This window comes from Somniosus microcephalus, chromosome 31 (assembly GCF_052327205.1).
Source record: "Somniosus microcephalus isolate GS21.2 chromosome 31, FLI_Smic_1.0, whole genome shotgun sequence".
Lineage (NCBI taxonomy): Eukaryota > Metazoa > Chordata > Chondrichthyes > Squaliformes > Somniosidae > Somniosus > Somniosus microcephalus.
Genome location: NC_141017.1, coordinates 24,939,289 through 24,966,997, shown reverse-complemented (window position 1 = coordinate 24,966,997; position 27,709 = coordinate 24,939,289). Strand labels below are relative to the sequence as shown.

Sequence of the window (27,709 nt, the reverse complement as noted above, 5' to 3'; positions counted from 1 at the left end):
CTTTTTGCCTCCACAGAGAGCCACCACAGTACCGGCAAAGAAAGCAGAGTACTTTGATTCTACAGAACCCGTGCAGAACAGAGTGTACAAGTCGCTGAAAGTCTGGTCCATGTTGGCAGATCTGGAGGAGAGTCTCGGCACTTTCAAGGTGACTAAAGAATAAGTTCAGCCTTGGACTTCGTCGGTCTCTGCTTTACGTACAGATGGTGAAAATGTTGTTTTAGACTGTGGCGTTGGTGCAAATACACTGGGGGTCCTACTTGCCTGCATTAGCTCAGCATGGACAGAACTCGCAGCTAGACTACTAAACATTAAATCCAACTCCAGTTTGTGACTGTCAGCTGCTTTGGGTCCTGCCCCCACCTTATCCCACTGGAGGCACACCATACATCATTCCCCAGCCGGACAATCGATCGTCTCTGCATGTTGTCTGTAGCTGGGATCGAAGAGAGCCAATGTTGTCGTTCATTAGCTTCCTCCTTATAGAGAGTGCATAGAATCATAGAAACTTATGGTACAGAAGGAGGCCATTCAAAACTCCCTGTTCGGTCATTAATTAGTCAGGGTTGGGTACTAAATATTCCTGGATATAAGGTATTCAGGAAAGATAGGGAAGGAAAGAAAGGAGGTGGTGTGGCAGTATTGGTTAAGGAGAATATTACAGTGCTGGAGAGAGAGGATGTCCTGAAGGGGTCAAGGACAGAATCTATATGGTTAGAGTTGAGAAACAGTAGTGGTGCCATTACACGACTAGGTCTATTCTATAGGCCGCCAACTAGTGGGAAGGATAGAGAGGAGCAAACTTGCAGGGAAATTACAGAGAGGTGCAAGAACTATAGAGTAGTGATAATGGGGGACTTCAACTATCCTAATTATAGACTGGGATAGTAATAGTGCAAAAGGGCAGAGAGGGGGAAGAATTTCTGAAGTGTGTTCAGGAGAACTTTCTTGATCAGGATGTTTCCAGCCCAACAAGGAAGGAGGCTGGATCTGGTTCTGGGGAATGAGGTGGGTCAGGTAAGGCAAGCGTCAGTAGGGGAACATTTCAGGAACAGTGCTCACAGTATCTTAAGGTTTAGACTAGCTATGGCAAAGGACAGGGAGCAATCTAGAGTTAAAAATACTTCATTGGAGGAAAGCCAATTTCAGTGGGTTGAGAACGGATCTGGCCCGGGTAAGTTGGAATCAAAGATTGGCAGACAAACCTGTAATTGAACAATGGGCTGCCTTTAAAGAGGAGATGGTTCGGGGTACAGTCGAGGTACATTCCCACTAGGGAAAGGTAGGACAACCAAAGCCATCTCTGGATGACGAAAGAGATAGAGAGTAAGATGAAGCAGAAAAAAGGGGCGTATGACAGATGTCAGGTCGCGAATACAAGTGAGAACCAGGCTGAATATAGAAAGTTCAAAGGGGAAGTGAAAAAGAAAATAAGAGGGGCAAAGCGAGAGTATGAGAATAGATTGGCAAAAAGGGAATCCGAAAGTCTTCTATAGGCATATAAATAGTAAACGGTAATAATAAATAGTAAGAGGACGGGTGGGGTCGATTAGGGATCAAAATGGAGACCTACGCATGGAGGCAGAGGGCATGGCTGAGGTACTAAATGAGTACTTTGCATCTGTCTTTACCAAGAAGATGCTGCCAAAGTCATGGTGAAGGATGAGGTAGTTGAGATACTGGATGGGATAAAAATTGATAAAGATGAGGTACTAGAAAGGCTGGCTGTACTTAAAGTAGATAAGTCACCAGGATCGGATAGAATGCATCCTCGGATGCTGAGGGAAGTAAAGGTGGAAATCGTGACGGTCCTGGCCATAATTTTCCAATCCTCCTTGGATACGGGGGTGATGTCAGAGGACTGGAGAATTGCAAATGTTACACCCTTGTTCGAAAAAGGTTGTAAAGATAAACCCAGCAGCTACAGGCAGTCAATTTAACCTTGGTAGCGGGGAAGCTTTTTGAAACGATAATCCGGGACAAAATTACCAGTTACTTGGACAAGTATGGATTAATTAAGGAAAGCCAGCACAGATTTGTTAAAGGCAAATCATGTTTAACTAACTTGATTGAGTTTTTTGATGAGGTAACAGAGAGGGTTGATGAGGGCAGTGCAGTTGATGTGGTGTACATGGATTTCCAAAAGGCGTTCGACAAAGTACCACATAATAGGCTTCCCAGCAAAGTTGAAATCTGTGGAATAAAAGGGACAGTGGCAGCATGGATACGGAATTGTCTAAGTGAGAGGAAACAGAGAGCAGTGGTGACCGGTTGTTTTTCGGACTGGAGGAAGGTATACAGTGGTGTTCCCCAGGGTCGGTACTTGGACCACTGCTTTTCTTGATATATGTTAATGACTTAGACTTGGGTGTACAGGGCACAATTTCAAAATTTGCAGATGACACAACACTTGGAAGAACAGTGAGGAGGATAGTGATAGACTTCAAGAGGACATAAACAGGCTGGTGGAATGGGCGGACACGTGGCCGATGAAATTTAACGCAGAAAAGTGCAGTGTGATACATTTTGGTAGAAAGAAACAGGAGAGGAAATATAAACTAAAGGGTACAATCTTAAAGAGGGTTCATGAAGAGAGAGACCTGGGGGTATATGTGCACAAATTGTTGAAGATGGCAGGGCAGGTTGGGAAACAGTTAAAAAAAACTTACAGGATCCTGGGCTTCATGAATAGAGGTATAGAGTACAAAAGCAAGGAAGTTATGATGAACCTTTTATAAAACACTGGTTCAGCCTCAACTGGAGTATTGTGTCCAATTCTGGGCACCGCACTTTAGGAAAGATGTGAAGGCCTTAGAGAGGGTGCAGAAAAAATTTACAAGAATGATTCCAGGGATGAGGGACTTCAGTTACGTGGATAGATTGGATAAGCTGGGGTTGTTCTCCTTAGAGCAGAGAAGGTTGAGAGGAGATTTGATAGAGGTGTTCAAAATCATGAAACTGTTCCCATTGGCGGAAGGGTCGAGGACCAGAGGACACAGATTTAAGGTGATTGGCAGAAGAACCAAAGGCGACATGAGGAAAAACCTTTTTATGCAGCGAGTGGTTATGATCTGGAATGCACTGCCTGAAAGGGTGGTGGAGGCAGATTCAATCGTGGCTTTCCAAAGGGAGTTGGATAAGTACCTGAAGGGAAAAAAATTACAGGGCTACGGGGAAAGGGCGGGAGAGTGGGACTAGCTGAAGTGCTCTTACAGAGAGCCGGCACGGGCTCGGCGGGCCGAATGGCCTCCTTCTGTGCTGTAACCATTCTATGATTCTAAAAGCCACGTACAAAGTAGGCAAGGCCAGTTACTAGCAGTCAATCCAAAGACGTGTTTTTAGAATGTGTTTAGAATTTTAGCTATGAGGAAAGATTGGGTAGGCTGAGGGGAGATTTAATTGAGGTGTACAAGAGCTGGAAAGTGGGATTAGGCTGGGCAGCTCTTTTTCAGCCGGCATAGACACGATGGGCCAAATGGCCTCCTTCTGTGCAGTAAATTTCTATGATTCTATGAATTGTTTTTCTTCCAGGAAACAAATGGAATTAGAATTCAATGGAAGTGCAACTCTGTTATACTGTTTGTATTACAGATTGTAAAAGTGTGGACGGACATAAACGATCTTATCTGCAGTACATGTTGAAAAGTAGTCTCTTCCCCCATCAGTTGCCACCCTCGCCCAATGATGGGAGGTCTGCGGTGGCCAAAGTGTGTCCCTCAGCTGCACGGAGCCCGCAGCCAAACCCGATCTGGCAGCCCACCACCAAATGGTGCCACTACCAGCTGCGGGCGCCATCGTCCAGGGAAGGTTTGAACATCACTGACAACGCAAGTGCCAGGCTGCTCAAACTATAGCATTGCCGCACCCCTGGAGTGTGAGGCAACCCCTGGAGTGTGAGGCAGTAGCACTCTACTGGTTAGAGGTAATGGGCTTCCTGTTACAGCAAATAGAATCATAGAAATTTACTGTGCAGAAGGAGGCCATTTGGCCCATTGTGTCTGTGCCGGCCGAAAAAGAGCTCTCCAGCCTAATCCCCCTTTCCAGCTCTTGGTCCGTAGCCCTGTAGGTTACAGCGCTTCAAGCGCATATCCAAGTACTTTTTAAATGTGATGAGGGTTTCTGCCTCTCCCACCCTTTCAGGCAGTGAGTTCCAGACCCTCACCACCCTCTGGGTGAAAACATTTCTCCTCAACTCCCCTCTAATCCTTCTACCAATTACTTTAAATCTATGCCCCCTGCTAGGGGAAATAGGTCCTTTCTAACCTCATAATTTTATACACCTCAATTAAGTCTCCCCTCTGCTTCCTCTGTTCATAAATTTTCCCTTCAAAATGGTGTGTGCCATATGGAAAAAGAACATCATTGATCTCTCGTGCTTTTGCTATGTGCAGATTAAAAAAGGGAAATGGGGTGGTTTTTATTTTTAAATTAATTGTTTTGTTAACCTGTGTGTGTTTTTCATTTTTATTTTCAAACTAGTCCACAAAGGCGGTGTACGACAGAATTATAGATCTCCGAATAGCCACACCGCAAATCATCATCAATTATGCCATGTTCTTAGCGGAACACAACTACTTTGAAGAAAGTTTCAAGGTGCGTCCCTGCTTTTCTATCTGTTTGGCACCCTTGCAGCACCGGGCGCAGGAGTTGCGTTCTCGTACAGGAAACTTGATTTACCGGCACCTAAATAACCGGAAATCTCGGTTAACCGGCAAAATGCAGGAGTAGGTTCAGGTAAGTTTTACTTCATATTACTGGAGTTCCTCGATCTGTTCCTGTGCAATCGTGCGTGGCTGCAGCTGTTGCTAAGCTACAGAGACGCTTGGACCTTGTGGCCATTGTTCTGCTCCTGTTGCTGAGCAACAGGGAAGCCTGGGTTTGTTGCTCTGAGAGCTCCCGTACCTTTTAAACTGTAGCTCTCGATAATCCGGACTTTTTGATCAACCGGCACCACACCGGTCCCGTCGGTGCCGGATAAAAAAGAGTTTCCTGTAGTTGGATTAGGTCTGTGCTGAATTTTAAAATTATCTGCAGATTGTGCCTTTTTTGAAGGTTCCAACACTGCCGGTTTGTAACCCAAAGTAGAAGAATGTCCAGGCACTTTTAGCTGCAACTCCAAGAGAGAGCTGCTGAGACCCGTGACCTCCAAATGTGGTGCGCTCTCCCCTTTATGCCACTAGCCCTCCTTTTGGAGGGCCGTCCGAAAGGGATTGCCTCCATTCTTGAGACCCATGAGGCGCGGGGTTCTGGGCGTTGTCAGAAGCCTGGGGCGCTTGGCCGCGATGCTCTCTCGTACGGTGACTAGTTTGGCAACACTCACTGTCTGAATTCTGACGAGACAATGCCACAGGGCTGTTGGGCATCATGGGACCGTACCGCAGCCCAAGAGAATGTTTTCAGGAAAGGAGGGGAGAGAGAATTGGAAAGGGAAAAATATCGCAGCACATTTATTGCTGAAGTCACACTGTTGGGTGATAGTAACAATTGTATTAAACCTCGCTGCCTCTTGACTGGTTAGATTTGGTGCCTCTGTTAAAACACAACACATCACTTGACCGATGCCGCAGAGCTTGGAGCCTAAGGGCTGTCTGATACTCAGACTGGACTATCTTTGTCGGGCTGTATCTGGGGCACTGGACTTGCAAGCAAACTGAGATGAGGAGGAATTTCTTCACCCAGAGAGTGGTGAACCTGTGGAATTCTCTACCACAGAAGGCAGTGGAGGCCAATTCATTAAATATATTCAAGAAGGAGTTAGATATATTTCTTGAGGCTAAAGGGATCAAGGGATATGGGGAGAAGGCAGGGACAGGGTACTGAATTTGGATGATCAGCCATGATCTCATTGAATGGCGGAACAGGCTCGAGGGGCCGAATGGCCTACTCCTGCTCCTATGTTTCTTCCGAATAAAAGCTACCCAGCTTATGACCCAAACCGGGGCATAGAAGTGTGTAAACATCACAAATGCGCTTTCATTACAGATTTACCTCGGCATTTTATATTGTTTATGTAGACTGTGTAAGACAAAGAATTAATAATTCGACACCTAAATTGCGTTTTAAATGTCAATACACATGATCCAGGAAATGACAAAAATAAATTAACTCCGTATGTCTCCAGTATTAAACATCGTTACTCTTTCCCTCACAGATTTTTATTGCCGTATCCTAGCAACAGTTTTCAACCAAAAGCAATAAAGGTTTAATGATGCTTAGTTTGTCATTACTTTCGGTTTCGTGCTTGATACACCCTCTTAAAATTGTCGTCCTTGCTCCTCGGTGTGTCGTGTTTTTGATGGGCAAAAATAGCAAGCGAGAGTTGCACGTTGAAACATGCTCTGTTCGCGTCCCCCCCCCTCCCCAGATGGTGCAGTGCGCAAATGTACTGCCCGGTGTTAAACCGAACCACACCGATCTAGTAGGCCACAGCCTCGATCCCTTGCATCAAATGCTACAAGCTGACCTCAGCTGGTGAGATGATTGGGGGGCGGGGGTGGGGGGGGTGCTACAGTTGGCCTCGGTACCTCAGCCACAGCAGTGCAGCACTCCCTCAGTAGTCGTCTTCTTAGGCAGTCCCTGGGAACCGAAGAGGACTTGCTTCCACACTGGAAATGAGTTCTCAGGTGACTGGTGAGTCCAATGCGGGACCTACAGTCTCTGTCACAGGTGGGGCAGATAATTCCTCTTTGGGTCTCGTCTCCACAAGGGGAGTCTCTGAGACGTTCAACTAGCTCATTTTTTATGGCGAAGCCTACCCCATGGAGGCGGCGTTCTTCTTCAGGTTTGCCTTTCCAGAAGAAGGTGTAGCCACCGCCTTGCTGCTTGAGCTGGCCTTCCCCTGCCCGCCGGGTCTCGCTTAGGGCGGCGATGTCTGTGTCAAAACGACTGAGCTCCCGGGCAGCGATAGCAGTACGGCGTTCCGGTCTGTCGCTGTTGGGGTTGTCCGTGAGGGTCCTGACGTTCCAGGTCCCGAACTTCATTTTAAAGGGTGGAAGGTGCCTGTGCGTGAATTCTTTTAACGTGGGGTGGCCGTTGCACACCAGCTACCACACGGGCTTGACAGAGCACGGTCTTGGTCCAATGGCAAGGGGGATCCAAGACGATTGGAGACCAGGCTCTGCACTGGGAGTGCCGGCTTAGATTTTTTGCTCGAGTCCCTGGAGTGGGCCTCGAACCAGCGGCCATCTAACTAAGAGGCGAGAGTGCTGCCCACTGAGCCACGGCAGATAGGAACTGCAGTCGCCTCTTATTTCAAAGTTACCTAACTTAAATTGTCTGATATTTCAATTATTTTAATCATTAAATTCCCACTTTGCTGTGGTATTGACTTGCTTGATTCAAATTGCTGTACAATTTTTCAGCAGAGAAACTATTTTAAATTATCAGTACATGGGGAATGTACATTAGAGTCTTCCAGGATTATCTTCCTCCCAAAGGTGTTGAATCCTTGCTGGGTATAGTTCCAGGATTGGTAATCATTGGGCGGTTGGACCAGGAAAAACTACCTGTTTTGTTGTTTGGGTTTTGTTTCCGTTTGTCAAGATACAAAGAAGCAACTTATTTGCTCATTTTACTTCCCCATTGCAAGAGGATTTGAGTACAGGAGCAAGGATATCTTACTACAGTTATACAGGGTCTTGGTGAGACCTCACCTGGAGTACTGTGTGCAGGTTTAGTCTCCTTACCTAAGAAAGGATATACTTGCCATAGAGGGAGTGCAGCGAAGGTTCACCAGACTGATTCCTGGGATGGCAGGACTGTCGTATGAGGAGAGATTGGGTCGACTAGGCCTGTATTCACTAGAGTTTAGAAGAATGAGAGGGGATCTCATTGAAACGTATAAAATTCTGACGGGGCTAAACAGACTGGATGTGGGAAGGATGTTTCCCCTGGCTGGGGGGTCTAGAACGAGGGGTCACAGTCTCAGGATACGGGGTAGGACATTGAGGACTGAGATGAGGAGAAATGTCTTCACTCAGAGGGTGGTGAACCTGTGGAATTCTCTACCACAGAAGGCTGTGGAGGCCAAGTCACTGAATATATTTAAGGCGGCGATAGATAGATTTCTAGACACAAAAGGAATCAAGGGGTATGGGGAGAGAGCAGGAATATGGTATTGAGATAGAGGATCAGCCATGATCGCGTTGAATGGGGGAGCAGGCTCGAAGGGCCGAATGGCCAACTCCTGCTCCTATTTTTCTATGTTTCTTGGTCCCTATCTGCCAGCCAGTTTTACGTTGTGTTGCAATGGGATTAGGTAACGCAAAAGCCAGGAGTGCCTACAATGGGACAGTTCCTTCATGTTACTGACTAGTGATTACTGGCAAAACCAAAAACGAAAAGCACCAAAGAATTGCAATCTGCTCTCGCTACTCTTCCAGTTCATGAGTCATGTTGCAAAATCTTATTAATATTGGTTGTGTTCCTTCTTGACTTATCTCTCGCAAATTTCCCCGTCAACAATTTGTTTTAAGATCAAAGTTACATAGATCAGAAATTTCAGCCTGAGTTTCTAACCTCCGCTATGTTGCAACTCACTCACTGTGTAGAAGGCAGTACCTGCGAAGTTGCTTCTTTCAAGCGTCCGCTACAACTGCTTGACTACTGATAAATCTTAAAGAAAAACAATACTTGCATTTCTATAGCACCTTTCATGACTTCAGCACGTCCCAAAGCACTTTACAGCCAATGAAGTACTTTTTGAAGTGTGGTCACTGTTGTAATGTAGGAAATGTGGCAGCCAATTTGCACACAGCAAGCGCCCACAGACAGCAATATGATAAATGACCAGATCATCTGTTTTAGTGATGTTGAGTGAGGGATAAATATTGGCCAGGACACCGGGGATAACTCCCCTGCTCTTCTTCGAAATAGTGCCATGGGACCATTTACATCCACCTGAGAGAGCAGACAGGGTCTCATCCGAAAGATGGCGCCTCCGACAGTGCTGCACTCCCTCAACACAGCACTGGAGTGTCAGCCTAGATTTATGTGCTCAAGTCTCTGGAGTGGGACTTGAACCTCAACCTTCTGACTCCGAGGCGAGCGTGCTGCCACGGCTGACGGGGGTGAAGGGGTGGGTGGGGTTGGGCTGTCACATCTGACGTCCTGGCACCTGGTGTAAAACTTGAGTGTGACCTTTACACCAGTGAAATGTTCGAGGTTGAGGGCACTGTGCAGCTTCTTCTGCGATCTGCTTTATGTAAAACTTGGATGCTCGAGGTTAGCCAGGTCTCCGGCTGAGAGAAAGGATCCCGTAACTATTGCAGAAACAGAGAACAAAACGCGGCAGCTTGTCCAAGGCCAATAATCTAATCTAGGATTCAGGTGGTGTAGCTCCAAATGCGAAACTTGAGCCATATCTGACCGTCATGACCAATGTTCCCTCTAATTTTTATTTTGTGCGCTGCTCCTTTACCTGGCTACGTGGCCCATTCACATTTTCGCACATGCGCGGTTTTTTCCATGTAAAAGCCGGCGAGCGGCCTGCGCAGGACCGTGACCGCTGCATGGCCGTGCAGCGTAGCGGGAATGTCGGTCATGGCTCCCTGAGATTAGATTACAGTCTGGACATCACGCCCTGGCATTTGATATTTTACAATCTTATGTGTGGCCTCTTTTGCATGGGAGGTTTGTTATAAATCTCATCATCAAGAAACTACTCATGAAATAGCGCTGGATGGCCAGCTGGTGGCGCCGTCCAAGGAGTATAAATACTCGGGCGTGGGCCCAGCTTGTCCAAGGACATTTTGTAAGACAAGGAACTAGTGAAGTACAACTAGACCTCCATGTTCTGAAACAAGTTGATTAAAGCCTTGCTTTATGCTCAAACCAAGCGTGTAGTGAGTTTTATTATGTCAAGGTTCATTTCAGTATTTTGGGTCGTGTTGGCGCTGTCATCAGCTGCCTTTCCACTCATTTCTCTTATCATGTACCTGGCAGTAACAGAAGCCAAATGATGTGCAATTTACTGAACACGTGTAACCAGGCAGAACATTTAAAGCCCTTTTAAAAGGTTGGGGGGGGGGGGGGCATAACCTTAACGTTAGCGCTAGACTGTTCAGGGGTGATGTCAGGAAGCACCTCTTCACACACAGGGTCGTGGAAATCTGGACAGCTCCCCCCCAAAAAGCTGAGGCTGAAGAGGGTCAGTTGAAAATTTCACAACTGAGATTGATTGTTAGGCGAGGGTATTGAGGGTTACAGAGCCAAGGCAGGTAGATGGATTTAAGATACGGATCAGCTGTGATCTAATTGATTGGCGGAACAGGCTCGAGGGGTTGTTCCTATGCGATTTATCAAATGACCGTGCTGAAAAATGAATTGTAACAAAAAGGCTTTAAAGGTGTCTAAACGCTACTAAGCAATCTAGCGTGGTCATCAGTAAGTGTAAAATATCACCAGAAATACTTTCCTCCGTGTCATTTATGAATAGAGATAAGGAGCCTAGTACAGACCATTGGGGGACACTAGGCACAGTCCCCCTCTCCCATCCTAACTAGGCGTTTGCAGTTTATCACCTCGATTCCATTTGCCAAGCCAGTTTGCACTCCAGTTATACGATTTGTCATTAATCCTGTGAGCCTGAAACCTCTGGTTGTTGGCACGCAGGGCTGATTCTAGTTTCTGACTCACCGCACAGCATCCATGACCTCTTTGACCAAGCACCTGGGTCATTTGTCCTAATATTTCCTTGTGTGGCTCGGTGTCAGATTTTGTTTGATAATCGCTCCTGTGAAATGCCCAGGGATGTTTTACTACGCTAAAGACGCTATATAAATGCCAGTTGTTGTAGCGCACAGCCTGCAGCCCACTTGTGTCAGTGAATGACCACACAGTAACGTGGTATTTTCACTGCACTCGGTCCCACACGATCAGTTCCTCTACGAAGGCTGCCTCCGGAAAATTTCAGTAACGCGTGCTGCACACGCTCCTTCTGTTCTGTTTACTCCTTCCTGCCCTCCAATCTCCTTCCTGCCCTCCAATCTCCTTCCTGCCCTCCAATCTCCTTCCTGATCTGAAGTTGACCTCCGCTGGGGTATGAGCGCCATCAACTGCCCAGTACCTCGTCCAAGTGGCCCTTCTGTTTTCTGTAGACAAGAGAAGGCTGAGTGGTGACCCGATAAAGGTCTTCAAGATTATGAAAGGGTTTGATAGGGTAGGCGTAGGAAACATGTTTCCACTTATGGGGTAAACCTAAACTAGGGACCATAAATACAAGATAATCACTAATAAATCCAATAGGGAATTTTGGAGAGAGTTTTCTACCCAGAGAATGGTTAGAATGTGGAACTCGATACCACAAGGAATAATTGAGGCAAATAGCACAGAAGTATTTAAGGAGAAGCTGGATAAACACGTGAGGGAGAAAGGAATAGAAGGATATGTTGATGGGGTTAGATGAAGAGGGGTGGGAGGAGGCTCGTGTGGAGCATAAACACCGGCATGGACAAACACTGGCATGGACCTGTTGGGCCAAAGGGCCTGTTTCTGTGCTGTATATTCTATGTTTCAGCCTGTGCGATGAGTTTTGGTAGGCTTTGACTGGGCCGGATGTCACTGGGCCTGATGTCACAGTGGGCCTGATCCAGCTGTTCCATGGATGGGCACTTTTTGGCAGGCGTCACTGGATAGTGATCGGGTGCAGGAAGACCGGCTGACTTCCCTTCCTGCACAGCCCAGAGTGACACCAGCCCGTAGTGCCCCATCTGCCAATCCAGCTAAGATCGGTTACCTCTGTACAGAGCAAAGATTAGGCCAGGAACCTTCCTAGTCTGTATGGCCCAGTATCTCTTCAGTTCATTGGCTAAGCCAACTGGGTGGAAGGGTCTCTTCCTCCTATATAACTCATTGTGCTTTGTTGTTGCAGGCTTACGAGAGAGGGATTGCCCTGTTTAAATGGCCCAATGTCTACGATATTTGGAACACTTACCTAACCAAGTTCATCGATCGGTACGGGGGAAAGAAACTGGAAAGGGCGCGCGACCTGTTCGAGCAAGCTCTTGACGGATGTCCACCAAAGTTTGCCAAAAGTCAGTCCTTAGAAACTTTGACGTTTGAATTCTGTTGTTACAGTCAGTTAACCTATTGAAGTCCTTCCAAGTGAAACAGAACTCGCACATTTACAGTGAATGATACAAGCCTCTGCAAAAATAGTTTCCGGAGGATTTCGGTAGAATGTAATTTATTTTATCCTTTAGGCTTTGCGACAAATCCCTCGGATTTTTATGGGCTTCAATCAAAACCGCTTGGGCCCTTTGTTCTTTCATTACAGTGAAGGGTTTTGCTTGTTTAAAAATGTGGATTGGTCGTAAGGTTTGGATTTGCTTCACATTGTGCTTCATTACTGAATTCACACTGTTAACCTGGCCCCTGGTGGCAATACTGACTCTACCTACCCGGAGATGATTTAGGAGTTCTGAAATGTATGTTCGATTTCAGTAATGCTGCTGAAATATGCTTACGATGTACAGAGTACATTTTCTGAACCTTGAACTGTTCATGGCTTCACCTGTGGTGACTGAGGATACGGTAGCATAGTGGTTATGTTACTGGACTAGTACAGGAAACTTTCTGGTATCCGGCACTGACGGGACCAAGCTGTCGCCGTTCCATCAAAACTGCCGGAGAAACCAACGCTAATGTTAAAACATACGGAGCTTCTGAGCTCCGTGTGAAGCAACAAACCCTGTTGCTTAGCAACAGCTTCAAAACAGTCGGCGCAGCTTGCAAGCGTCTCTGTAGCTAAGCAACAGCTTCAGCTAGACCTTGCAGAGCCACGACTGGAGAAAAAAAGCAACGAGAAGTAAAAAAAAAACTTATCTGAACCGACTCCTGAATTTTGCCGGTGGATAGAGCTTTCTGGACATTTAACCTCCGGTTAAACGAAAGTTTCCTGTAATCCAGAAGCCTGGACAAATGATCCGGCGACATGAGTCCAAATCCCACCACGGCAGCTGGGGAATTTAAATTCAATTAAATAAATCTGGAATTAAAAAGCTAGTATCAGTAATGGTGACCATGAAACTACCGGATTTTTGTAAAAACCCATCTGGTTCACTAATGTACCTTAGGGAAGGAAACCTGCCGTCTTTATCCCGTCTGGACCAATATGTGACTCCAGACCCACAGCAATGTGGTTGACCCTTAACTACCCTCTGAAATGGCCTAGCAAGCCTCTCGGTTATATTCAAGAAGGCGGCTCACCACCACCTTCTCGAGGACAATGAGGGATGGGCAATAATTAGGCCTTTTAATTAGGCCTGGCCTATTTGAAACAACACATAAGGGCCCAGAAATTCGGGTCGGGGGCTTCCCGCGGGTGCAAGCCCCCGACCTGCACTTACCTTGCGCGCCGGCCGTTGAGCTGTGGGCCCGCGTGGGATTCCGATCCTGGGCCTCCTCCAACTGCCGGCGCGCAGTGCTTGCGTATCCCAAGGGCGCAGTTAGTCCGAAGTGTCCCCTGGGATCACGTGGGCCATGGAGAGCCAATGGTAGCAGGGAATGCTTCATTCATAAGTTTGACAGGAAGAGCTGTCAAACCTATAAATACTATAAGCCCCAAAACATCACTAAAACTTCAAATACATTTTTTTTTAAATCACATTTTTAAAATAACTATAAATTACATGAAATAACTATTTTAAACAATAATTTAAATTTTTGAAAAAATTAATTACATTTTCTAACTGAGCTAAAAATAAACTTACCTTTAAAGTATTTAAAAATAATAAACCTGTGGAAAAAATGTTTTAATTTTAATTAATTCACCACTTACCTTGTTAAAAGCAGGCCTTGCGCCTGCTTTTTAAAAGTGTAACTCCTGGAGACTTACCCTCCCGGAGAAACCTGCAAAAAAAACATAAGTTCAATGCGTACGCGCTGCCTCTCCGGCGCACGCGTTCCACCTGTCAACCCCTTCTTTCAAGGGAACGGAAGTTCCGGTTTCCCGCGCATGCGCGAAACCGGCACTTTCGTTGGGCCTACGCGTGAGTACCCAGCGCGTACTCACGCGTGGGGACCCGAATTTCTGGGCCATAGTTAAAGTATACATGAAAAAGCTTGTAGTTTGATGGGGTGACCCCTCTCTCCAGCCTCTCCCTTTGTCCCAATCTTGTGTCTCCAATTAATCGCGGTGTACTATGGACATTACATAGGAACAGGAGTAGGGCCATTCAGCCCCTCGATGCTACATTAGTGAACCAGATGGGTTTTTATGGGTCTTCATGCCATTCAACGAGTTTGTGGCTGATCTATATCTTAACTCCCATCCACTTGCCTTGGCTCCATACCCTTTTATACCCTTATCTAGCAAAACTCTATCACTCTCGAATTTAAAATTATTAATTGAGCTGGCATTTACTGCATTTAGTGGGAGAGAGTTCCACACTTCTACTGCCCTTTGTGTGAAGATGTGTTTCCTAATTTCTCTCCTGAATGGCCTGGCTCTGATTTCTGAGTTTTCTCTCTCCTTCCTCCTAACTTGCAAATACAGCTAGATTTCTCAATAATAAAAGCCATCCATTTTGTGCATGGCTGTTGATGGAGCTCTATTTCAGCTTGAATTCTCTCGCTTTCTTCCCCTCCTCTCTCTCGTCTAATTGCACGTCTGTAGCATCTGCCGTCTGTGTCCCTTCACACCCCCAACAATCTGAAACCGTGCCTGTTCATCCCCACCCTCAACAAGCTTGCTGCTTCCCAAACGGGCTTTCATTTCCATTTGTGATTTGATAGTTCGAATGTACGTGTCCGTTCGTGCCACGCAGATCAATCAGGCAGTTGAAGTTCTGATTGTGACTACATGATTGGGTATTTAAGTCTAAACTATCCCGCCCAGTGACCAGGTGCACTTTTAGTTACACACGGGCTAAGTTGGTACACGTACACTTACTTCCCCTTACCAGTAGTTGGGGGCCGTATAATCCAGGCCCAATTACTATTTAATCAACCATCACTTGCTAATTGAGGGTTTCCAAAGTATGCATTAGTCAGTGGGAAATGTGTACTTTGCCCATTGGTATCCCAGTGCAATTTTCTCTCTAGTCTTTCCGAGCTCATGTAATCCATGATGGAGCCTTGAGGGAGGTTGGAGAGGCAGTGAGTGTTTTCTCTCCTGCCTATTCACTAAAACAGATTCTTTATCGCATTGCTGTTTGTGGGAGCTTGCTGTGTGCAAATTGGTGGCTGCGTTTCCTACTTTACAACAGTGACCACACTTCAAAAAACACTGTAAAGTGCTTTGAGACCTCCTGAGGTCATGAAAGGCGCTATAGAAATGCAACTCTCTGAAGTCTTTCCATTCCAACCCTCAAGCTGGACCCTAGTGTTACTAGTTCCAGCCCCCACCCTAGTTCATTATAAATAGTTTTGGAGGAAGGCGCTGCTTTCTATAGGAGAATTGCACTATGAAATGAGGACAGGTCAAGTGAATGAATGATGTATCGAGCACTGTGCTAAGACGAAGCGATCCAGCTGGTGCTGTTCCGATTTAAGTCTTTATACATTTTATGTACATGTTAAACACATTCCCGTACAAACACAAATGCTGGCAGTATGCAGCAGGTTAAACCGAGTCTGATGGACAAAAACAGGTTAACAGAATCATTGGCCCAGAAATTCGGGTCTCCACGGGTGAGTACGCACGGGGTAGTTGCCCGTAGGCCCAATGGAAGTGCCGGTTTCCTGCATGCACTGCGCATGCGCGGGAAACCGGCACTTCCGTTCCCCTGAAAGCAGGGGTTCAGAGGTCGAACGCGTGCGCCAGAGGGGCTGCGTGTGCGCATCAAACTTCAGTCTTTTTTACAGGTTTTCCCGGGAGGGTAAGCCTGCAGAATTTAGAAATTTAAAAAGCAGGCGCAAGGCCTGCTTTTTACAAGGTAAGTGGTGAATTAATTAAAATTAAAACATTTTTTCCACAGGTTTATTATTTTTAAATACTTTAAAGCAAGGTAAGTTTATTTTTAGCCCCGTTAGAAAATAAAATTATTTTTTTCAAAAATTTAAATTATTGTTTAAAATAGTTATTTCATGTAGTTTATAGTTTATTTTAAAAATGTGATGTTTTTTAAAATTTATTTGAAGATTTAGTGCTATTTTGGGGCCGTAGTATTTATAAGTCTTGACAGCACTTCCTGTCAAACTTATGAATGAAGCATTCCCTGCTCCGATTGGCTCCCCATGGCCCATGTGATCCCAGGGGACACATCGAACTAACTGTGCCCCTGGGATACGCAAGCACTGCGTGCCGGCAGCTGAAGCAGGCCCCGGATCGGAATTCCACGGGGGCCCGCAGCTCAACGGCCGGCGCGCAAGGTAAGTGCAGATCGGGGGCTTGCAACCGCGGGAAGCCCCCCCCGACCCGAATTTCTGGGCCATTGAAACTCTCTTCCTAGAAATTGCAGCACAGAATGATCCCATGTGGGACAGTGCAGCATCGTGACCCACTCCTCACTACTTTAACCTGTGGTTTTCCTCCTCTTAGATGCTGACTGACTCGCTGCATATGTCTGAAATTGCAGATACCCAGCATTTTTCTATGTCTACTGTGCGGGTGACTTGTTTGGGCAGGAGAGAGGGCCAAACGAAAACGGTCAGTCAGTCATTCAGCTGTAATCTTGTCCCTTGCAGCTGTCTACCTGCTGTACGCCAAGCTGGAGGAGGAGTACGGCTTAGCCCGACACGCCATGGCCGTGTACGAGCGGGCAACCAAGGCGGTGGAGTCCTTGGAACAGTACGAGATGTACAACATCTACATTAAACGGGCAGCCGAGATCTACGGAGTGACCCACACGCGGGGCATCTACGAGAAGGCGATCGAGGTACCGTAAGCTTCTGACCGCGTCCCCATCAATGTTCCCTTTGCCTGGAGCGCCCGCGCAGGCTGCTCGCCGGCTTTTCAATTGCAGTTAGTGCGCCAGCGCTTGAATGGGCCGCGCAGCCACTTAAAGGGGCCACGCACACAAAAAAAAAATTCACAGGCACCATTGTTTCTCATCCCATTCTATTCCGAATGGATTTATAGTCTGCTTGATACCCCACAAAAAAAAGGCACTGCCCGGCCAAACGTCTGCCTTATATCTTGTTCCTTGTCATCCCGGAGGTTGCGAGCAATGCTTAGCTTGAAGCAGAGCTGCTATTCAAATAGCGCAGCGATGGAGAAACAGAGCGGATGGTTCATGGTACTTCAGCTGGTAGGAGTGCACTGGCGCAAGCTGTGGACGCTTTCTCCGTTGTAACCATGGTAACTGAATTGTATTGAATGGGTTGCACACTGGGGAAAAATTAAATTAAATTACACTGGACCTGTGGTGGTTTTATTTAATATGGTAAAATGCTGAAAGAATTAAGATTTATTTTGGCCACTAACTGAATTAGCATGGTTGGAACAGGGAAATTACTCCATGCACTCTTAGCGGCTGAAGGGCTCTGGCTGCCCCGCTCCTGTCCTCCACTGTGGCTCTGAGCCGTGGCTCAGTGGGCAGCACTCCCTCTCGCTTCTTGAGTCAGAAGGTTGTGGGTTCAAGTCCCACTCCAGAGACTTCAGCATAAAAATCCAGGCTGACACTCCAGTGCAATACTGAGGGAGTGCTGCACTGTCAGAGGTGCCGTCTTTCAGCTGAGACGTTAAACCGAGGCCCCGTCTGCCCTTGGGTGGATGTAAAAAACTCCTGTGGCACTGTATCGAAGGAGAGCAGGGGGAGTTATCCCCAGTGTCCTGGCCATTATTTATCCCTCAATCAACATCACTAAAACAGATTATCTGGTCATTGTCACGTTACTGTTTGTGGGAGCTTGCTGTGTACAAATTGGCTGCTGCGTTTCCTACACTACAACAGTGAATCCACTTCAAAAAAAATAATTAATTTACAGCTCTTTGGGACGTCTGGTGGTTGTGAAAGGCGCTATAGAAATGCAAGTCTATTTATTTGAATGGCCTTTAACCTAATTGTTGCATGTATCCTCCCAACCGTCAAAAAATCCTGTACCTTTTTAAGTGCCTTTCAACCATACCACACAAGGGATGGTGCACAGCAGCTCTGCGATGAGCAGTCTACAAGGCGATGGGGTGAGGGGCTGTGGGGTATTAACTATTTGTGATGATGAGAGAGTCCACAGCACAATCTCCCTGAGCATTTGTGGGGGGGGATTTTCCACTGTGGTCTCCGAGTAATGAAACGGCGATTTTGAAATTGGGATTGTAAGTATTTGTAATTTTTAATTTTTTTAAATATTACAGGTGTTGCCAGATGAGCACGCCCGAGATATGTGCCTGCGCTTCTCTGATATGGAATGCAAGCTGGGTGAAATCGATAGAGCTCGGTCCATTTACTCTTACTGCTCCCAGCTGTGTGATCCAAGGGTAGGTCCCTGAACTGACATTGGGCTTTCACTCTTCTGCGGCAGCTGTGAGATTTTCTTACGTCCCATTGTTGGCTTAGTATTTGATCAATGATTTATCGTGCTGAGGGAGAGAGAGGGGGGGGTGTTCACACAAACCCCATCCTTCCAATTTTCTCCCCTTTCCTCCTGCCCTGAAGGTGTCCACTCCTCCTTGGGAAACATCCCTGCCCGTTCTTGTACCTCAACTAAGTAGCCTGCCTTCACGTGTAAGCCTAAGCACGGTGGCATAGTGGTTAGCACTGTTGCCTCACAGCACCAGAGACCCGGGTTCGAATCCGGCCTCGGGCGACTGTCTGTGTGGAGTTTGCACATTCTCCCCGTGTTTGCGTGGGTTTTCTCCGGGTGCTCCGGTTTCCTCCCACAATCCAAAGATGTGCGGGTTAGGTTGATTGGCTATGATAAATTGACCCTTAGTGTTAGGGGGATTAAATACGTGGGGTGATAGGGTGGGATATGTGTTGGTGTAGGGGTTACGGGGATCGGGTGGGATATGTGTCGGTGCCGGCTCGATGGGCCGAAATGGCCTCTATCTGCACTGTGGGGTTTCTGTGATTCTGTGAAATAGGAGCAGGAGTGGACCATTCGGCCCTTCGAGCCTGCTCCGCATTGTGCAGCAGGCGGTTAAGAAGGCAAATGGTATGTTGGCCTTCGTAGCGAGAGGGTTTGAGTACAGGAACAAGGATGTCTTGCTACAGTTGTACAGGGCCTTGGTGAGACCACATCTTGAGTATTGTGTGCAGTTTTGGTCGCCTTATCTGAGGAAGGATGTTCTTGCCATGGAAGGAGTTCAGCGAAGATTCACCAGGCTGATGCCTGGGATGGCAGGAATGAGGAGAGATTGGGTCGATTGGGCTTGTACTCGCTGGAGTTTAGAAGAATGAGAGGGGATCTCATTGAAACTTATAAAATTCTGGCAGGACTGGACAGACCAGATGCAGGAAGGATGTTCCCGATGGCGGGGGAGTCCAGAACCAGGGGTCATAGTCTAAGGATAAGGGGTAAGCCATTTAGGACAGAGATGAGGAGGAATTTCTTCACCCAGAGAGTGGTGAACCTGTGGAATTCTCTACCACAGAAGGCGGTTGAGGCCAATTCATTAAATATATTCAAGAAGTAGTTGGATATATTTCTTAAGACTAAGGGGATCAAGGGATATGGGGAGAAGGCAGGGACAGGGTACTGAGTTTGGATGATCAGCCATGATCTCATTGAATGGCGGAGCAGGCTCGAGGGGCCGAATGGCCTACTCCTGCTCCTATCTTCTATGTTTCTATGTCAACAGGCTGCATGACAACACATGGTAGGAAGCCGAGCCTGATCCTGCCTTTGCCTGATGGCCACGCTCGCTGTCCAGCAGAGCTCTTCGAATGGCAATCGGAAGCAGGAACCTCAAAATGACACTTTTTTTTTTCCTTTTTCTAACTTGGGTATTGAGGTCAGTTTTAGACCCCCCCAGTTTCTACCGCAGCTGAGTGTAGAACGTGTCTTGAACTTAGAACCTGCCTGGTCTGTGTGGTCCAGTACGGGGAGATGCCTTTAGCTGCAGAATCAGACTTGGAGATTTCTGTCTTAAAAAGTTGTGTGGGTGAGGGCTTGATTTTGTATAGTGCTGAATACACTGGTTTCTTTATACAGGCTTTTTAAAAATAGGAATGATTCAATACACCGCGGCCAGTCTTCAGTTTTCAACAGGATTTGATCTTATCTGCACCCCACCTTGTGGCAATATATATTTTTTTAATTACTATATTTCTCGTGTAACTCTGTCTTTGCTTTCAGATAACGCCATCATTCTGGCAGACCTGGAAGGAATTTGAGATCCGGCATGGTAACGAGGACACCATTCGCGAGATGTTGCGGATTAAGCGTAGCGTGCAGGCCACGTACAACACCCAGGTCAACTTCATGTCCTCGCAGATGTTGAAAGCCTCCACTAACGCTACGGGCACAGGTGAGCTGTTTACAGTCCTAGATATTTACCGCACTTCAAGCGCACATCCGAGTACTTTTTAAATGCGGCGAAGGTTTCTGCCTCTTCCACCCTTTCAGGCAGTGAGTTGTTGCAGTGCATCTTGTAGATGGTACACACACTGCAGCCACGGTGCGCTGGTGGTGGAGGGAGTGAATGTTTAACACACTTGCAATCCCTCTGGGTGAAATAAGTTATCCTCAACTCCCCTCTAATCCTGCTACCAATTACTTGAAATCTATGCCCCCTGGTTATTGACCTCTCTGCCAAGGGAAATAGGTCCTTCCTATCCACTCTATCCAGGCCCCTCATCATTTTTAAAAAAATTCATTTTATGGGATGTGGGCGTCGCTGGCAAGGCCAGCATTTATTGCCCATCCCTAATTGCGCTTGAGAAGGTGGTGGCGAGCCGCCACCTTGAACCGCTGCAGTCCGTGTGGTGAAGGTGCTCCCACAGTGCTGTTAGGGAGGGAGTTCCAGGATTTTGACCCAGCGACGATGAAGGATCGGCCGATATACTTCTAAGTCAGGATGGGGTGTGACTTGGAGGGGAACTTGGAGGTGGTGGTGTTCCCATGCGCCTGCTGCCCTTGTCCTTCTAAGTGGAAGTGGTCGCGGGTTTGGGAGGTGCTGCCGAAGAAGCCTTGGCGAGTTGCTGCAGTGCATCTTGTAGATGGTACACACTGCAGCCACGGTGCGCCAGTGGTGGAGGGAGTGGATGTTTAAGGTGGTGGATAGGGTGCCAATCAAGTGGGCTGCTTTGTCCTGGATGGTGTCGAGCTTCTTGTGATGTTGGAGCTGCACTCATCCAGGCAAGTGGAGCGTATTCCATCACACTCCTTACTCGTGCCTCGTAGATGGTAAACCTCAATTAGGTCTCCCCTCCGCCTCCTCTGTTCTAAAGAAAATAACCCCAGCCCACCTAATCTTTCCTCATAGCTAAAATTCTCCAGTCCTGGCAACATCCTCGTAAATCTCCTCTGCACCCTCTCTAGTGCGATCACATCTTTCCTGTAATGTGGTGACCAGAACAGCACGCCGTGCTCTAGCTGTGGCCTAACTAGTGTTTTATACAGTTAAGCATAACCTCCCTGCCCTTATATTCTATTTCTCCGCTAATAAAGAAAAGTATCCCGTATGCCGCCTTAACCCCTTTATCTACCTGACCTGCTACCTTCAGGGATCTGTGGACGTGCACTCCAAGGTCCCATAGAAACATCGAGAAACAGGAGCAGGAGTAGGCCATTCGGCCCTTCGAGCCTGCTCCGCCACTCAATATGATCATGGCTGATCCTCTATCTCAATACCATATTCCCGCTCTCTCCCCATACCCCTTGATGCCTTCTGTGTCTAGAAATCTATCTATCTCCTTAAATATATTCAGTGACTTGGCTTCCACAGCCTTCTGTGGTAGAGAATTCCACAGGTTCACCACCCTCTGAGTGAAGAAATTTCTCCTCATCTAAGTCCTAAATGTCCTACCCCGTATCCTGAGACTGACCCCTCGTTCTAGACCCCCCCTGCCAGGGGAAACATCCTCCCTGCATCCAGTCTGTCTAGCCCTGTCAGAATTTTACACGTTTCAATGAGATCCCCTCTCATTCTTCTAAACTCTAGTGAATACAGGCTGAACTCTAGTGAATACAGGCCCCTGTTCCTCTACACTAAAGTAGACAAGTGATTGACGTACTGAAAACAAGTGGTGGCTGTCGGTAGTCGGATCACAAGATAATTACAGAGGAGCCAGCCGGCCCTTCGGCCCATTTTTTACTTCGTCCGTCCAGAACGGACCTACAGTCCCTCTATTGCGTTATTCAATTGCTTCTTGAATGATACCGGTGTTTTTGCCTCTGCCAATCGGGGAGCCCGTTCCATGTGTTGGTCACTTCTTGTACAAAGGACTTCCTCATTTCAGCCCTAAACTTGCCTTTAACCACTTGGTAGCTGCCGCCTCTTGTCCTACTCTCGCTAGTAATTTTCCGGATTTCCGTTACAAGCAATCGTGCAAACCTCTCGGCAACTCTCCCTCTAAGCTGCATCGGCCGCGCAGCTCCCTGCCGGCTTCTTCACTGTCAAGTTTCACACATGCGCGAAACTGTGAATGGGGCCGCACACCCAAAAACAATTAGGGGGACCACTGCCTCTCGGACACCTCCTTTCAAAGATGAAAAGATTCAAGTTTCTTCAGCCTTTCCTTATAACTCGGACCTCTAAGACTGGGGCTCTTCTCTGCACTTCTTCCAAAGCTTGAATATTTTCCTTGTGTCTCTGACCATATAAAATCCTTACAGGGCTTGACAGGGTAGATGCTGAAAGGTTGTTTCCCCCTGGCTGGGGAGTCTAGAACCAGGGGTCACAGTCTCAGGATAAGGGGTCGGCCATTTAGGACTGAGATGAGGAGAAATTTCTTCACTCAGAGGGTGGTGAATCTTTGGAATTCTCTACCCCAGAGGGCTGTGGAGGCTCAGTCGTTGAGTATATTCAAGATAGAGATTGATAGTTTTTTGGATATCAAGTGATATGGGGATAGTGCGGGAAGGTGGAGTTGAGGTAGAAGGTCAGCCATGATCTTATTGAATGGCAGAGCAGGCTCGAGGGGCCGAATGGCCTTCTCCTGTTCCTGATGTTCTTTAACTCGGATGGTCCATTACTTTAACAGCTGGACCGTCAGAGGAGCCACTGTGGGTTGTAAACTAGACCGACTGCTTTGCATGTTGAACGGGTGCACCATATTGAGCAGAAGCCACGCTGTTTTATTATTGTAACTCATTCTTTCTCAGAACAGCGAGACTGTGAAACTCCCTCTTTACCTCCCTCCGTCTTCCCTCCCTCCCTCCTACAGTTTGCAGGCTTTGAAACTCTTGGCATCACTCGAACCACTGCTTATCGAGTTACTACTTCACCTCTCTTTCAACCTTGCAGGCGCCTCCTACACTACACGCCTTGACCCTTCACCTAGATTGCTCAATGAACACAATCTGAGCCAGTCCAGCCCTTTCCATTCAGACTCTGTGTGGCGGTGCTGACCAGAGAGGTAGCTGTGTGCAGCATGTCTGGCAGAGTTTTGCCAGAAGTGTTCGGAGCCTGGTGTTTTATTTTGAAAGCTGTGACTCATTAGGGACAGGCTCGAAATAAAATAATAGGTCCTGATATACTCAATAAACTGAAATTGCGCAAAGCTTTCAGGCAGTGTTTCCTGCCCTGTGTTGCTGGAATAAAATATGATTCTTGCTTGTGATTTTTTAGTGTGAAATGGTATTACTTGTAGTAGCACTATGTTTTAAAAAATATATATATTTAAAGGAGTGATAGCCAATGTTCCCTCTCATTGTTTTTGGGGGGCCGCGCGGCCCCTTTAAGGGGCTGCACAGCCCGTTCAAAATTCCGCGCATGCGCAGTCTTTCCATTTAAAAGCCGGTAAGCCGGCTGCGCGGGGCCTCAAGACCGCAGCGCAGCCGTGCGACTGAAAGGGGACATTGGTAAAAAGCCCACGAGTTTGCCCTAAAGGCGAACTTGCAGTCTAAACCATTTGCTGAATCTGATGACTCACTGAAGTGTACCCCATGTGTGATTGGGGGGGGAAATTTGGAAACCCGTAATCATTTAACAGACGCGAGTGGCGTATTCAGTAAAGTCAGCTTTATTTTTTCCCCCCCTCGCATTTATTGTGTAGTGTCTGATCTTGCGCCCGGGCAAAGTGGAATGGATGACATGAAACTCCTGGAACAGAAAGCCCAACAGCTGGCGGAAGAAGTCGAAAGGGAAAGGCCCAAACCCAAAGACAAAATTCTCTTCGTCAGGTATGTCGTGGCTCGGGCAGAATCAAGTTGCGCTTTTTTTTTAATTAAACGTATCGATGTGTTTCTCTCTGGTTGGGCATCCTGGAGTCTACGTTGGGTTGGACAGGCAGCCACGCACATCTCGAATAAAAAAAGATGCTGGGAATACTCAGCGAGTCGGGCAGCATTTGTGGAGAGAGAGAAGCAGAGTTAACGCTTCAGCTCGATGACCGTCCATGGAAACCTCCTTTGCCTCTGCCAGTACCCTCAGTGGCCTATTAAAGGGTCCTGGATTGTGACCCAACGTGGAACCTTTCTCCCCTCCTCCTCTTCCCTTTCTCCCCGAAACCCTCTGATTTTTTTTTCAGTAACAGTTAAGCTCTGGGCTCGACTCAGTTTTAATATCCAGCTGCTGAAGTTGAATGTAATGGAACATGATACAAATGGGCTGGATTGAATGGCTGCAGTACCCAATACACAGGTGTGGCCTCTTTATCAAGGAAATTGGCCATAACTTCTCATCAGAGAGCGAATTCTATCTGGGACTGGAAACGACGGCCATGGTAGAGTTGGCCCCAAGTATAAAACTCCAGGGCCACGGCGCCGGTTTTTCACGGGTTGATTCTTCAATGAATTTAACAGATTGCAACCTTGCTTCTTTTGCTGCAGAAAGTCTATTCTCGTTCTTTAGAGTTAGTGAAAGTTTAAAGAGCTTTGTGCTCTCCGACTGTCCTAACGTACTCTCTCTCTCTCTCATTGCAGGAGCGACACGTCTCGGAGCGAGCTCGCTGAGCTTACAAAGCAGGCTAACCCGGACGAGATTGATATCGATGATGAAGACGACGACGAGGGTGACGATGAACCTGACGGTACGTGGGATTCACAGACATTAATCATGAGAGAGTGCGGGTGGAATAAAGATGCACTTCCACTTTTGAAGCATCTTTGGGTGCAGAGGAGATTTACGGGGATGTCGCCAAGACTGGAGAATTTTAGCTATGAGGATAGACTGGGGTTGTTTTCGTTGAAGGCCGAGAGGAGACTTGATTGATGTGTATAAAATTCTGAGGGGCCGAGATAGAGTGGATAGAAAGGACCGATTTCCCTGAGCAGAGGGGTCAATAACCAGGGGGGTGTAGATTTAAAGTAATTGGTAGAAGGAATTAGAGGGGATTTGAGGAGAACGTTTTTCACCCAGAGGGTGGTGGGGTCTGGAACTCACTGCCTGAAAGGGTGGTAGAGGCAGAAACCCTCACCACATTTAAAAAGTACTTGGATATGCACTTGAAGTGCCGTAACCTACAGGGCTACGGACCAAGAGCTGGAAAGTGGGATTAGGCTGGAGAGCTCTTTTTCAGCCGGCACAGACATGATGGGCCGAATGGCCTCCTTCTGTGCTGTAAATTTCTATGATTCCGTGTTGAAGCCTTTAACAAACCTCTCTGCTTGGCAACTGCTTTCAAACGCTATCTTGAAACCTACCATTTAAAAGGCAGTTAAGAGTCAATCACATTGCTGTGGGTCTGGAATCATAAATAGGCCAGACCGGGTAAGGGCGGTAGATTTCCTTCCCTAAAGGACATTAGTGAACCAGATGGGTTTTTAACAACAATCCAGTAGTTTCAAGGTCACTATTACTGATGCTAGTTTTTTATTCCAGATGTATTTAATTAACACAAATTTAAATTCATGTCTCATTGAACTCATGCCGCCGGATCATTAGTCCGGGCCTCTGGTTATGTTACTGGACTATTAATCCAATGTGCTACCGTACCCTCAGCACATTAAAAGTGCGATATGAGTTTGCGTTGCTGCAATAAAGTCCTGCTTTTCCTCTTGTTTCTCTGCCTGGAATAGCGGTCGTGGATATTAAATTAGCCATGGTTGTATTACTGTATGTAATAATTAATAGATTCTATTTAAATAGGGACTCTCCACACATGTCCTCCAAAAAAAATAATGAAATACACTGTGTGGTGTTATACAGAGGTTTCCTGGTTTGGTTTTTAGTCTCTGCTACATTAGTGTAAGGTGGCCTCTGCCCCTAGGATTGGTATCCAGTGATGCCAGCTGCTGAGAGGCTAATGGAATGCTGGCCTTTATATTTCGAGGACTAGAATACAAGGGGGTAGAAGTTATGCTGCAGCTATACAAAGCCCTGGTTAGACCACACTGTGAGCAGTTCTGGGCACCACACCTTAGGAAGGATATATTGACCTTGGAGGGAGTGCAGCGTAGGTTTACCAGAATGATACCCGGACTTCAAGGGGGTGAATTATGAGGAGAGATTAAACAAATTAGGGTTGTATTCCCTAGAATTTAGAAGGTTAAGGGGTGGTCTGATCGAAGTTTTCAAGATATTAAGGGGAACAGATAGAGAGAAACTATTTCCGCTGGTTGGGGAGTCTAGGACTAGGGGGCATAGTCTAAAAATTAGAGCCAGACCTTTCAGGAGTGAAATTAGGAAACACTTCTACACACACAGGGTGGTAGAAGTTTGGAACTCTCTTCCGCAAACGGCAGTTGATGCTAGATCAATTGTTAATTTTAAATCTGAGATCGATAGATTTTTGTAAACTAAAGGGCAAAGGCGGGTACATACATGGCTTTCAAGCACAGATCAGCCATGATCTCACTGAATGGCGGAACAGGCTCGAGGGGCCGAATGGCCTCCTCCTGTTCCATGCGTGTGTGATCACCAGGTGCGGGCAGACTGTGATGCCATTCCGTGCTGGATGGCCTGGCGACGCTCCCTGTCCAGACTTGCACACTGAAGAAAACTAGCTGGTTTGGTGAGATACCAGAATATTACTGTAGCTTTATATCTGCGATGTAAGTCTTTTTTCAGTGTCACAATATTGGGCTGAAACTTTACAGGGGGTGAGATATATCCCTGGACTTAGCAGTGTTTTAAGAGTTAATAGCTTTTAGTGTTGGAATTTCAGTGAAAATGATTTAAAACTAATCTTTTAGTGAGTTACCTAACTTTTTGGTTATCCATTTTCAGAGGTGCCACTTGAGCAGAAAGTTGTCCCCTCGGCAGTGTTCGGGGGCCTGAAGGATGACTGAACTATAACTCCATGCGGAATAGTACTTGTCCTCTTCCTTCGCCTTTGATAAACCAAGCAGGACACGAGCTGCTGGTTCCGAGACGCAGATACGGTGTCCGTGCTGTTTAACGTATGTCTAAATTGGCAAAAAGTTGGACTGATGTGACGATTTATTGCTTCCGCATCTGTTTCGCGTTCAGATTCCTTCCCCTTTGTATCGCCAGCCAGTGACACTGCCCTTGTTCCCTGTTGAACTGTATTTATATAGATGTCTGTCTAGAGCCAGTTTCTTTAAGGATATAAAGCTCATTCCTATTACATTAATAAAGCCGAATTCTACAAAATACACAACAGCCAAATTCGGGGTATTTTTCCGTTTGGGCCGATGCTTACAGTTTCTATACTTTTTGTGTGGAAGAGAATTGAGACCAATTCTATTAACTTTGGCGTAGAGTGCGGATAGATAGATGAGTAAGTAGTGTTTTTCATTCCTGATTATTGGCACACTCTCT

The 27,709-nt window shown here is 46.8% G+C and overlaps 1 protein-coding gene across 1 annotated transcript; it reads left to right on the top strand.

The window, feature by feature from the left end:
- LOC147097655 (pre-mRNA-splicing factor SYF1-like) lies at positions 1-27,548 on the top strand. The gene is made up of 9 exons (XM_085971648.1): positions 1-148; positions 4,480-4,593; positions 11,870-12,032; positions 16,627-16,817; positions 18,236-18,358; positions 20,179-20,350; positions 24,042-24,168; positions 24,910-25,016; positions 27,155-27,548. Exons 1-9 carry the CDS (start codon positions 110-112, stop codon positions 27,214-27,216), a joined length of 1,098 nt encoding a protein of 365 aa, XP_085827774.1. The 5' UTR covers positions 1-109; the 3' UTR covers positions 27,217-27,548.
- The last annotated feature ends 161 nt before the right edge of the window (positions 27,549-27,709 follow it).